General features: G+C 39.2%; 1 protein-coding gene across 1 annotated transcript in view; it reads left to right on the top strand.

Annotated features, from left to right (window-relative positions):
- The window catches only part of USP53 (ubiquitin specific peptidase 53), a gene marked incomplete at its 3' end in the record, with an annotated part of 16,098 nt that extends 6,082 nt beyond the window's left edge, over positions 1–10,016 (top strand). Inside the window, exons 3-13 of the mRNA XM_010139484.1 lie at positions 534–668; positions 2,206–2,319; positions 2,405–2,487; positions 2,788–2,893; positions 3,616–3,762; positions 4,245–4,394; positions 4,878–5,049; positions 5,975–6,124; positions 7,304–7,447; positions 7,698–8,427; positions 9,943–10,016. Coding sequence (XP_010137786.1) covers positions 534–668; positions 2,206–2,319; positions 2,405–2,487; positions 2,788–2,893; positions 3,616–3,762; positions 4,245–4,394; positions 4,878–5,049; positions 5,975–6,124; positions 7,304–7,447; positions 7,698–8,427; positions 9,943–10,016 — 2,005 coding nt within the window. The remainder of the gene's footprint in view (positions 1–533; positions 669–2,205; positions 2,320–2,404; positions 2,488–2,787; positions 2,894–3,615; positions 3,763–4,244; positions 4,395–4,877; positions 5,050–5,974; positions 6,125–7,303; positions 7,448–7,697; positions 8,428–9,942) is intronic.
- Between the last annotated feature and the right edge of the window lie 3,038 nt (positions 10,017–13,054).

Raw genomic sequence — 13,054 nt, 5'->3', positions numbered from 1 at the left:
CAGCAGGGAGATGATTTGATAGAAAGGATAATCAGCATTCTATCTAATACATGGCAGTTTTTCCTTTAATAAAGATACAGTCCTGTCTGAAGTAGTAGTGTAAATGTTGCATTGTTTAATGAATCGTGAGTGTTAAACGAACCCGACTGCTATTACATGATGCCCTAAGAAATACACACCATCTATAAAGATGAGATAAATGTGCATGAAGCGCTGCTCCAGTGGCCAGATTAAAAAAGCTGCATAATTACAGACCAGGGCTTTTGTTACTTCAGGGAGTTAAAGTCAATCACTTACATTTTTATATTCTTCTGTGTTTTTCTACTGGATCAAAATGGAGTTTGGTAGCCTAAGTTCTTATAATGGAATGAGTAACGGAACACTGAACCTAAGTAACTGTAAGAGTTACATAGACTTTTAAACATTTTATGTATTTGCCCTTAGGCATGCTGCATAAGAACGGAAGTATTTGTGTAGTACCACAGTGTCTAGTCAAGTGGCTAATGAAGTTAAGTAATGGTATTTCTTCCTAGGCAATATTTTCACAGTTCCAACACAGTCGAGAGAAAGCACTGCCATCGGATAATATGAGACATGCCCTGGCAGAAAGTTTTAAGGACGAACAGCGTTTCCAGCTTGGGTTCATGGATGATGCAGCAGAATGTTTTGTAAGTATTCTTGGTGGTAGTCGAGTAGAATTATGTTAGTGCTGCGGATGCCAAGCTGGACTGTTTTCGTAGCTCCAGGCTCACGAGGGGATCCAAGTGACATAATACTATTGACGCTTCTTCATGCTAGTTCAGGGTAACAGACACATGGAGTGAGTGTCTGGTGATGTGGGATGGAGTAATCTTGCATTTGGTCCGTGCTTTCTGTAGCTCAGGCAGAGGGACACATGAAACATCGTTACTACAGGAGGTCAGTGAGGATCACACCTAAAATTTTTTTGGATGAAGAGAAGGGTTATCTTCTGGGAAGAGGAGGCACCTACAGATCTCAAAATATAGACTGTTCCTCCAAGTATTCTCTCATTAGCTGTTGAAGTATGTTCCATTACAACGAGCCAGCTCATAACTGAAGTATTCTGCAGAATAGATTTCCATTTTCTTATCCAAGAGTGAACGAGTACTTGAAGATCTTGACTCTGGCTTCAGTAACTTTTATGAAGTGTCTCGCTGAAAAACATGAGTCATTGCTGTGGCCGTAAAAGATGACTCAGGATCACATAGAACACTGGTAAAGGAGCCTTCCTAAGAAGTGTTGTTTTAGGCAATGAAGATTATTCACCATAAAAAAAAAAAAAATTCATATTAAGCTTCAGACACAGATTTGAGGGACTTAAAATATGGTTGCTGCTATGATTACTTTCAGCTTCGGACATCTTTCGGAAGTACCCACAGATGAATACCTACCTGCCAGATGCATTTTCACATTCATAGGAAAATCCAGTGGAGAGCTCCTCAAAGTGGCTGCTTGAGATCTTGCAATCAGGTTACTGGGTTGCAGTCAGGAAAGAGACTCTCTCATTAGAGCTTTCTCTAATCAAAATGCTTCTAGACCCTTGAATTAATCAGCTGTCTGAGTGATCTACCTGAATAGATTCACTTATTTCCATAACCTCTGGTATTGGCAAAAGAGGAAAAGAGGCTTATGCTGATTCAGGGGCCAAACTGATGATAATCATGGTACCTTTATTTTTGTTTAAGGTTAAAAAGTGAGGCTTGGGATGGGACCGGGTATGTGCTATTAATGAGCTTTTTCCTTGCTTCCTTCAGCAGTATTTGTTTGTTGGCACGTGATCAGATGATCAGATTGATACACAGAGGAAAAACATAAGTGTGTACAGAGGCAAAGGCCTGATCCAAAAAATATGTGAGCTGTTGCATGCAACGGCATCAGTATCAGTCTTATTGTAAGAACAGCTTTAAAAATTTTTCTTGAAGATTCAGCTCCTTCAAGGGAGAACGCTTTCTGGATTAACAGTTGGGTAACTGTCTGGTGCTGTTTTGTTAATGTTTGGAAACCTCATGGTTGAGAGAGTTCTCATCCACTGGGTTGTGAATACAGATGGAATTAAATATGTGTTAAGCTTGTAGGTGAACTGTTTAGAGCCAAGTGGAGTAGCTGGAGTATTAAACTGTAATGTTGCTCATCTATTCTGACTTCATCAGTTCAGTTTAGATTTATGTTGTTGTTTCTTTTTAGGAAAATATCCTTGAGAGGATTCATTTTCACTTAGTGCCAAACAGTGAAACAGATATGTGCACTTCAAAATCCTGTATTTCTCATCAGAAGTTTGCTATGACACTGTATGAACAGGTCAGACCTTTATTTGATTGCTTAACAAATGCTATGCTTCCACTCTCCTGAGTAAATAACAACCAAAGAAGTTTTATTTTTGTAGTGTGTATGTCGCAGCTGTGGAGCATCATCAGACCCGTTGCCTTTTACGGAATTCGTGCGTTACATTTCTACCACAGCCTTGTGGTAAGAGCTTTTATTCTTGTATCTCTTTTTTTCTTTATACTCCTTTCCAGTAATAAGCAAAGCATGTCAGAGAAATGCTGTAAGTGTTAAAAATGAATGTGTATTCCTTTGGTAAAACGTGGTTTCGAGGTACTGTAACATTTGGATTTCAAAAGCAAGTAGAGAGAGCTTGATAAAAAGAATGTATTGCTGTTTTATCTCAGTATCTTTTCTTTTCAGTCATAAGATATAGTTAAAGGGAGAGTTGACTGAAATTTGTTAACTCTTAAGGGAGATTCACAGTTGTCTATTTTTTTACAGTAATGAAGTAGAAAGAATGATGGAGAGGCATGAACGTCTCAAGCCAGAAATGTTTGCAGAATTGCTGCAGGCAGCAAATACTGCTGACGACTACAGAAAGTGTCCTGTAAGTAAACAAACCCACTGCATTACTTAAGATACAAGGGGAGAGCTTCCTAGGGCATCAAATCAGCCTAAAGTTCTCCCCTAAAAGCAGGATTACCTGTGCAGTCCAGCACGGGGTAAAAAAGCCCTTAAATTTGTGTGTTATTGCTTCAGTTAGAGGTGCTGGTGGCCTGTTCAGAAAGCTGGGTTATTAGGTCTGTGTTTTATTCTTCGCTTCGTGTTCGAAATAGAGCTCGGTGGTTTTGATCAGTCAGAGCAGGTGTATTTTCTGAGTGCTTGACAACATTGTCTTGTATTGGAATAATTTTGTGATTCTACTGACAAAAATAGTCTCTTTTAGATTGTTCTACTTTAATGGTTCTATGCAAAGACTGTTAATTTAGGAAGCATGGAAAAGTGCACAAGGACATACAGACCTTAGCTGAAGTGATGAAGGGGAGAAGGGAACAAAGGAGAAATTGCGATGGTGACTTGGATGTTTTCAGAGATTTCTGTCTTAAGGTGGTGATTTGATGTAGAAGTTAGCTTAGTCTTCCTCAGTCTTATGGTGAAGAATTTTATCCTTAATTTGTTAGAAATAAACACCATAATTAAATTTGAGAATTAGAAGAAGATGGAGAGTTGTTTTGTAGCATTATTTGTTGTCTAGTAACTCAGCTTTGGACTTCCATGTTTTTAACATTTTTGGTTTTCCTCCCATCACATTTTTTTTCCTTTTTCTAGAGTAACTGTGGTCAAAAAATAAAAATTCGTCGTGTTCTTATGAATTGTCCTGAGATAGTCACAATCGGTTTAGTCTGGGATTCAGAACACTCTGACCTAACGGAGGAGGTTATGCGGAATCTGGCAACACAACTTTATCTCCCTGGGGTATCTGACCTAAAACTTACTATTTACCTATTCTAAAATTTCGTTTTACATGTATTTTATATGTATGTAAATATATACAAAATAGAAATATGTGTATTTTTAAGAAAGAACAATTTAACTTCAATTTTGTGTCTTTTACTATTCTTTATAAAGTGCCGCTTGATACAGTTTCTGTGAAAGAAAAAAGTCCAGTCAGAGGTGTTGGTGTCGTGCCTGAGCACGAAGTTGAATTTAAGTGAAGTCCGAGTTGAAAATCTGCAAATTTCATGTCCGGTTTGAAATTTGTGAAATTATTCCAGAGCATTATTTTTTTATCCTCTCAACTATGCAAAAATAGAAGTTAGAAATAGACATAATAGGTGCAAAAATTGTTATTTATGCTCACTAAAGTTGTATAATGCCTTGATGAAATGCCGGTATAGGTCTGGAAATTGAGGCTAAATGTTTTGCACATATTTCAAAATATATAACCATTTTTACAGCTGTTTTATAGGGTTACAGATGAAAATGCCAAAAACAGTGAGCTTTTTCTTGTGGGAATGATTTGCTACACGAGCCGACATTACTGTGCCTTTGCCTTCCACACCAAGAGTTGCAAATGGGTGCTCTTTGATGATGCTAATGTAAAAGAGGTAAAATCTGGTTTTACTGCTTTCAAGTTCAGTGATCTTTACTTTTCTACAGTGTGTTCTTCTGGCTCCAAACTTGAAACGAGTCAAATGAGTGTCTTTATTTTAATAAACCTTTAATTTTGTAAATCAGTTTTCACAAATGAATTTTAGACCTGACTTCACTACAGTTCTGCCTTCCAAATGCCGAACACTTCAGAATGTTAATGCACTTGTCTACTGTTGAACTTGCGGTTCTTTCAATGAAAAAGGTGACCCAAGAACTGGCAGCTGTATTCGTACTGTTGACGTTCTCACTGTTAGCCCGTATGATGCTGGTTCTACCTTTTTGCTCCATAAACTCATGTGCCAAAATGTTGAACCTTAACGTAACTTTGCAGTCAGGCATTTGGTGCCTGTTGCTTAAGAAATGATTCTTCCCATGACTGGGTTCAGTGCTGTTGATAAAGTTTTGGGGTTTGGTTTTGTTTGTTTGTTTTCTCTTAGATCGGAACAAAATGGAAAGATGTGGTTTCCAGGTGCATTCGCTGTCACTTTCAGCCGTTGCTGCTGTTTTATGCCAACCCAGATGGCACTGCTGTCTCTCCCGAAGATGCTCCAAAGCAGATTATTCACTGGTCTCAATGCAAAGCAGCAGGAGGAAGCGGGGAAGATCTGGGTAATTAACATGTATATAGTTAATAACAGTATCAACTATACTTCTGAAATGGGAATTATAAAGGAGTAGGTAATGTATTAGTTGCTTTAAGTTCTTAAATACTTATATCAATAATTATGTAAAGGGTCTTAGAAGAAAGAAGATTAGTGTGTGATTAGTGTGTATATTCAATACTAGAACTGTTTTGTGTCTGATAAGAGAATGCAAATTGAGACTCGTGGATAATGGGGGAAAAATTTTCCTGTTTTAGATTGTTCAGAACTACTTTAACATAACTTCAGTAGTTTTAAAAGAAAATCTTAGTATATTTGTATATGCAGACCTTCTTACGTGTGTATCGATACATTTAAAATACCTTCAAAATGCTATAAAAAGATACTTGAAAGCGTCATACGAATACAGAGATGTATTTGTAGCATGTGTGTTTGTATATATTTATACATACGTACACAGCACAATTCAGAACTTTGGGAAAAAACAGAAGGAGCTGCAAGAAACTTTTTTTTTTGAGATTTGTATAGCAGATGCCTCAATATGTAAGAATCCAGTGTTTTGGTTCAGTACGGTTTGTACTGCTGTCTTTTTTTTTTAATGTTAAACATAACATACAAGTAAATTAAATAAAAGGCCAACCAAATTTGACATGTTCCTCTTCATGTAATGAATAGCAATAGGACATGAATAGCAATAGGAAGAAAGACTTGAGGACCCTGTTTCACTACAGTGAACCCCTATAAATATGGCAGTGTAGAAGATACTACAGACTCCTGTTGTCTAGCAGATTGAAATGTGGTGTAGTTTTTTGGTGGAGTTTTTCGTGGGTTTTTTATCTGCTACTTAAAGTTTTCTTATTTTTCAGTTTAGATATTGGAAACTTTAAATTAGGAAGCTTTTCGTTTCTAAAGATAGATATGTTATTTGATAGGATTTGAAAAGCACTCTGCTCCTAAATCAGACCACGTGAAAGAGAATGGAATTGGAGACCCCACTACTCAAAGGAGTAATAAAAAACTTCAGCCAGATAACTCAGCGTTCGGTAGAAGCCATATACAAGCTAGTGGTGGTAGAGGTCCAGGTATGTATTCCCCTCCTCCTGAAAAACCCCCAAACATGTCTTATGGAATATTTCAGTTAATAGTGTTTCAAGTATTTGCTGACCTCTGGACTAGAGCTATTTCTAAAGGAAGAATTCCATCGTTGGCTTGAATCTTTGAACAACCACTAAAGTTTACGTAATATCTGCCATGGAATGTTAACTTTTCTGGAGAACTCTAAATGCAATTTTTTTTTTTTTATTGCCCCTCTTTCCTGCACTAAAGTAGCTCTTGAGGCCTTGATCCACTTCTCAGACATCATGATGGCTTCCAATCATAGCGTTGGTTAAAAGGCGTGTTAGAAACTTGAAGCTGATTGATCTTTTGGAGCACATGGTATGGCTCTGTGGATCACTGGCTGTTCGAGGATCACTGTTCCCCAGCAGTGGTGTGATTTTGCAGCATTGTTTGTAGTCCTGTATATTAACAGACTTTATTTTCAGAAAGAATAGTAAAAAACTTGTCTTATCCATTTAAAGATCCGTTCTATCTGTACATCAGGTTTCCAAGCAAATCAAGCTGTGAGAAATATAGCTTGACGTATATGGGGCGGTGACCTCTGCGTTATTTGCCAGTGCCTTTGCTCTGAACTCCCCATACTTCTTGGGTGGAGAGTATTGCTGCCTTCTCTTGATGGGTTTCTTGTCTGTCTTTATTGTTGTATTCCTAGACTTCAAAACTGAGAATGCTCAGCTTGGTAACCCTTTTTCTGATGGGATGATGACTCAAAAATGGTCGGGATTTACCTTTTCGGAAACAGAAGGATTTGTTTTCATAAAAAGTGACTCCTCTGTTTTATTAAAAGTAAATCTTCACATTTAGACAGGATTGAACTTAGATTTATTTTTCAGTATATTTGTGAAATTTGATATAATTAATATATGCTTTGAAAATAGCTTAGGATTCAACTTCAGGACGTGTTGTAAGATATAAGCTTGCCATAATGCTGCTTTGGTTACTGTAATTAGCTCCATGTAGTGGACTCCTTGGAGACACCTGTATGTTTAAATCTATACTATACATTTCATTTTCTTAATCTATTATGTAGTTCATTAGGCTTTTTAAGTAGCACTAAATGTTATGGTGCGTAAATATATTTGTGTGCTTTGATGATGAATGACTTTTTAGTAATGGTCTTTGACAAATAATATTTTTTGCAGCTAAGTTAGGTTGCGGTGATCAAAAGGACCGGCTGAAGGACATCTCCAGGGAGTGTGCTCAGAAAGCTGCTGACATGAAAAGCTTCTCATATTTACGAAAAGACGCAGACAGAGGACCAAGAAAAGAGCCTGGGAGACAAAGAGGTACATTTTAAAAATATGGCAAGAGAACCAGTGGGTTAAATAGCTTTTAGCATCAATACTGGCTGTGCAGAGGGTTTTTTCCTCTCCTTTTAAGAGGATGTGCTGTAAGATTATGAGTTTCCTAATTTTCAGGATTCTGAAATACGTACGGAGTTTGTTGCAATAGTGTAAGAAACCTAAGTAGTGTGACAAGAACAGTTAAATATGAATGAGAACTTCAATGGAGCTTTTTTCTTTCTCTTCTGACAAGATTTGCCTGGGGAAGATCGTTCCAGTGTGAAGTCAGGGTCTCCTCCAGTTGGAAATGGATTTAGACACTGTGCTGATCAGCGCCTCTACAGCAGCCAGGGCAAAGGCTCCTATAAGCATGACAATGCACCTCACCAAGCAAAGCTTCCTGTACAGGTGCTTGGACCAAATAAAACAGAAGCTTTTCCTGCTGGGGAGAAGCCAGTGATCAGGACCCGGACCGATGGCATCACTGGCTATGATACAGACACCAGTCAAGACTCTAGGGACAAAGGAAGTGTCAGCAGCAGAAGCAGAAGTAAAGGTTGGAAACCTATGCGAGAGACGCTAAATGTAGACAGCATTTTCAGTGAGACTGAGAAAAAACAGCACAGCCCAAAGCACAAGGCAAATCTGAGCAGCAAATCTAAGCATGAAAAGGAGTGCAGCTTTAACCATTGGCTGAAGGAGAACCAAATCCAGAAAGGTTTAATGACTATATATGAAGATGAAACAAAACAGGATACGGGAAGTCGAAGCTCGCTGGATTCAGAGGGAAAAGGGAATGCTGAAAAAAGCAAAGGATTTACAGAGAGAAAAATCCATGGTGATAACTGGCAAATTCAGAGGACAGAATCTGGATATGAAAGCAGTGATCATGTCAGCAATGGATCTGCAAATCCAGACTCACCTGTTATTGAAGGAATCAATCCTGCAGACGTCAGGAGTGTTAAAGAAGGTGCTGCCTGCAGGTAATGCTGATGCTCTTAGGACTTGCACAGATTGTATTTGCAGAAAAAGTTGTTCTGATGTTTATCCGGTGTCTCGAAAAAAAAACAACCCAAGAAAATATGCTTTGGAACTTCATACACTCAAGGGCAGGTGCATAGAAATAAGGGTGCAGACTCTTAGGTGTGAAGTTTACCTTCACAGAGCATTAGCTCTGTTTGGAGGGCACCGAGCCACATTATTCTGGCAGTGAGCCAGAACTGCTAAGCGCTGCTGAGGGGGCAAGGTTTGTTAATTTGAAATAATGGCTCTGCTTCTGCAGTCACTAGTTTTTTAGACTGTGGGTAACTTGCTACCTGCAATGGAATGCGAGTGTCTCCACAAATCCTATCTGTACCAGTCGTGCAGACAGGGAGCTGGGAATGGCAGTAGGTGCATTTCGTGTACTGGTATTAGTCGCTGTTCTGAAATGCAGTTTTCTAGAGCACCTCGGATGTATATTGATCACTTGATGGACCTGTTTGAAAGAAGTATTTGCTGGAAAGTGTAAAATTACTACAACTAGTCGAAAGTGTGGTTAGTAGCCAAATTTTATTAAACTTACTCAGAATTGATGTATGCTAGTAACAAGTATGTTTCCCAGAGATGTTGTGGAGTCTCTGGATACTCATAACCCAGCTGGGCATGGGCATGGTCATGGGCAGGCCACTGTAGGGGACCCTGCTTGAGCAGGGGGGGTTGGACAAGGTAGTTTGAAGAGTTCCCTTCATCACATGATTTTTCCTATTGTTGATAATATTGGGAACCAGCTGTCTTTGTCAAACAGTCGAGGTGGTATTAAGATCAAGAAAATTCACTTTTTGTGTGCTGCGTCTTGGGCATCTTGCTGTTGTACTCTATTGATGTATGCTAGTAACAAGTATGTTTCCCAGAGATGTTGTGGAGTCTCTGGATACTCATAACCCAGCTGGGCATGGTCACGGGCAGGCCACTGTAGGGGACCCTGCTTGAGCAGGGGGGGTTGGACAAGGTAGTTTGAAGAGTTCCCTTCATCACATGATTTTTCCTATTGTTGATAATATTGGGAACCAGCTGTCTTTGTCAAACAGTCGAGGTGGTATTAAGATCAAGAAAATTCACTTTTTGTGTGCTGCGTCTTGGGCATCTTGCTGTTGTACTCTAGAGTAAGGCTGGGATGGGTGGGCATCTAATCTCTGGAACAAACTGAGAACACCAGCCTCATAAAAACCAGTGTTTTTTTTTTCCTGTCTGTATTAAAGGACTTGGGTCATTCTAAATTGCTCTGCATCAGCACAGCCTGTCCTGTGTGGGAGGGGTGTTAAAAGTATTAAAGGGCCACTCCCAGTATCTTCTGTAAAGTGTGTTTGTGTTAGTAAAAAATGTGACAGTGACGATAACAAGAGGCAGTTTCACATGGGCAAAGCTTTTACACTTGTATGCACTCAAGGCAATAAAGTTTGTGATCATACATTGGTAGTTTAAGTCTTCAAACTTATCTATATATGCTTCTTTTACAGCGAACAGATCTTGTCAACCAAAAAAGCTGACAACGTGTTACATTCAGTGTCCCAGCAGAACAGAAACTTTTATGGTAAGAACTTTTAGCTTGTATAAATTCTAAAATTAATTCAGATGTACCAAAATTTTAATACTAACTTACTAGGATCACACAAGAGATGGATAGATTTCTGATTAGTCTTTTGTATGTTGTTATTTTGCTGTGTAAGTTCATATCATGATATTTCATAAAGCTGAAAAATGTATATATAGTATTTTTTTACAAGCCATAACCAAATATTTAAAAGTTAGTCGGTTTGTGTATCAGGTTGGCTGTATTTGGGTGGATTGGGAGAAAATTGGCATGGAATTTGTGGCTGGTTTGGCCATGGTGTTAGGGGTTTTTAATAGACTGACTTCTTTCAGAAGAGAGCTCTCTTGCTGACTCACCGTAGCCTGTGTACTGTCTTTTTAAAATGGCAGAGGAAATATGTTTCGTGGGTTTGTTTTCCTTCACAGTGAATTCCAAATTTTGTTCTTATTCATGTCTTTAACCTTTTCAGCAAGTTAGACAGAAGGATAAAGATGGAAAGTGTTCATATCCCTTCTTGGTACGTGTTGATGGAAATGTGAGGGAGCAGCAAGTCAAGAACCGTATCACTTTTTTCAGGGGCATTTAAAGGATTCTGTTCCACAAAGCACCTTCATTCCTTCCGTTTCTTGGCTTCCTTGTACAGCACGTGTGCAGTGCAAATGGATTCTTAGCTATCTGCCATGGTAAATGGGTTCCCAAGTAGAGGAACTGGGGTTTTGTTTTCCAGTGCTCCACCACTTTGTGAAGAAAACCCTTTGAGCTACGATGGTAGCAGCAGTAGTAGCTCCTTACATCGGTGCTGGGTCAGGAGTACACTTGGGGGAGTCTGCCTGGTCTCGGTCTTTCAGAGAGCAGTGGCAGCGCTCAGCTGTGTGCAGGGTCACGTGAAAACATGACGTCTCGCAGACAGTTGTTTCACAACTGTGAAACTTTCTGGCACCCAAGTAGCAGGACAGGTGACTTTTTTAGCACTTTGATGGTGTGGAAATGCTCGCATTTGGTGAGGCCACAGCTTCTTTACAAATAATTAGGTGAATGGATGCAGTGATTCTTCTTGCCACAGTGCTCCTCTCCTGCTGTGTTTTGTTACGAGCAAGTTCTTTACAGGTTGATAGAACAGTTTGTCCTTCCCTCGAGTGTGTCATACAGCACTGCCTCCTCAGGAGGCAGCCAGTGCGAAACTGCTGCTGGCTGGTGTAGCTTCCCTATAGGAGAACTGAGAACACCATTGTTTGCTAGCATTAGTGATGTTACAGAGGCCTGTAGTGACACAGCAAAAGGCAGCAGTTCTAAACTGAGAGAGAGTAGATTTAGATAAGGACATAAGAAAGGAATTTTTGTTCTGTGTTTTCCCGGGAGGTGTTTCAATGAAAGCTCATTTCCATGAGTGTTCTTGGTGGGTACTAAGGAAGACTGTGGAACTGCTTGTTTTCCTTCAAGATATGAAGCAATATCAGGAAGAAACACTTGTTACAAGGGAATCTACTTCCTTTTACATACTAATATGTCTGCTGGGTTTTTATGAAGCTGATAAATGCCGTGGCGTATAAATATTACAGGTCAGCATGAGGCCAGCCAAAATCATTATCTGATGTTGCTGGAACAATGGAATGGTGCTTGTACAAAGAGGTGCAATAAATATTAGGCCACTTCCCCAGGAAACGTTTGATTTTTATAGATATCATACTTCTTTTCACATAATGCATAGCATAGTTTCTTCAAAGACTTACGTTGGGACTGGAAGGGGTTTGCCATACCACTTGTATCTTTTCTGTCATTGTTCCAATTTACTTCTTGATTGTAGACAGAGGGCTTACTCGGTGTTTGCTTACTTTGACATCAAAAAATCCAGGCCCCAAACTGATGTTTCATGGAATGCAAGTGTCTGCTTTTGCTTGACATTTACTCTGCTTTAGTTCTGCACTATACTATACTTATCATAACAGTAGGGAAAAAACCACACTTGGATAGCAAAAAGAAAAAAAAAAACACACCAGGGAAAATACATAAAGGTCCCTACTGGAATGAAAAATAGGTGGGTTCAAACAATGTTTGAGCTTAGTAATGAATATTTTCCAAAGAGAACCATGTACTTAAGGATGCTTAAAGCTTTCAACATGCATCGTAGATTTTCTTTAAAACAGTGTAGTGGTTCCAGGTGATCCTTAGAGTTAGCATTAAACATTCATTATCAGATCCCATCTATTCAGCTGTTCGAATGCAGTAACTAAGTTTTGAATAGTCTCACAACAAAAATAGGCGTATTTGAAATCAAACGTGAGGTTCTCCCCTGTGAGCATGTTTTGGTAGAGAATACTTTTAGTGGAAGCAGTTAATGGACTGAAAAGATACAGGAAGAATTTGATCGTTTCGCGTGTATGTGGGGCCAAAGGTATTTTGGTTGTGTGAAAAGTGCGTCAGGACGCCTTTAACAAGGACAATAGTAGTTCTTTTACGTAAGTAAGTATTGGTTGTATTACCTCATGTTGAATCTCTGAACGTTATGAACAAGACTTGAATTGGTAGGTAAACACGAACTGGAGTCCCAGAAAGTAGTACTTCTAAGAAGGAAATGCCCAGTCCTTTCTGAGAGGGGAGTGGAGGGGAAGAAATCTTTGCTAGTCTCTCATGGCAACTTGAAAAAACATCTCTGGGTTTTGGGTTTTTGTGTGTGTGTGTGGGAAAACTTCTTATGGAAGTGATGTTGGACTTCCAGTTACGCCCACCGTTTACATAACTGTGCTTTACCAGTTCCTCGGTTTTAACTGCAGCCGAAAAAGGCTGTTGCTCATCAGTTGAGGAATTCTGCCCCGACTTACAAAAATAAGCGTATTGTTAGAGCGTGATAAAGATAGTAACAGTGGATCACACGGTGGTCCTACAGATGGAACGTCTGCCTCTTGCACTGGTAGTAGGCGGTAGATACGCGTAGTGCTGAAGTGAATGTCCCACAAGGCCAGTCCTTAATTTACGTGATACTTCTGGCAGGAAAATGTGGATATTAAGTAAGCAGATACAGTATCATGAGTTTCTATTAA

Source organism: Buceros rhinoceros, unplaced genomic scaffold (genome assembly GCF_000710305.1).
Source record: "Buceros rhinoceros silvestris isolate BGI_N320 unplaced genomic scaffold, ASM71030v1 scaffold30687, whole genome shotgun sequence".
NCBI classification, from domain to species: Eukaryota; Metazoa; Chordata; class Aves; order Bucerotiformes; family Bucerotidae; genus Buceros; species Buceros rhinoceros.
Note: the sequence above shows the minus strand (reverse complement) of the source record. Positions and strands in the feature narration are given on the sequence as shown.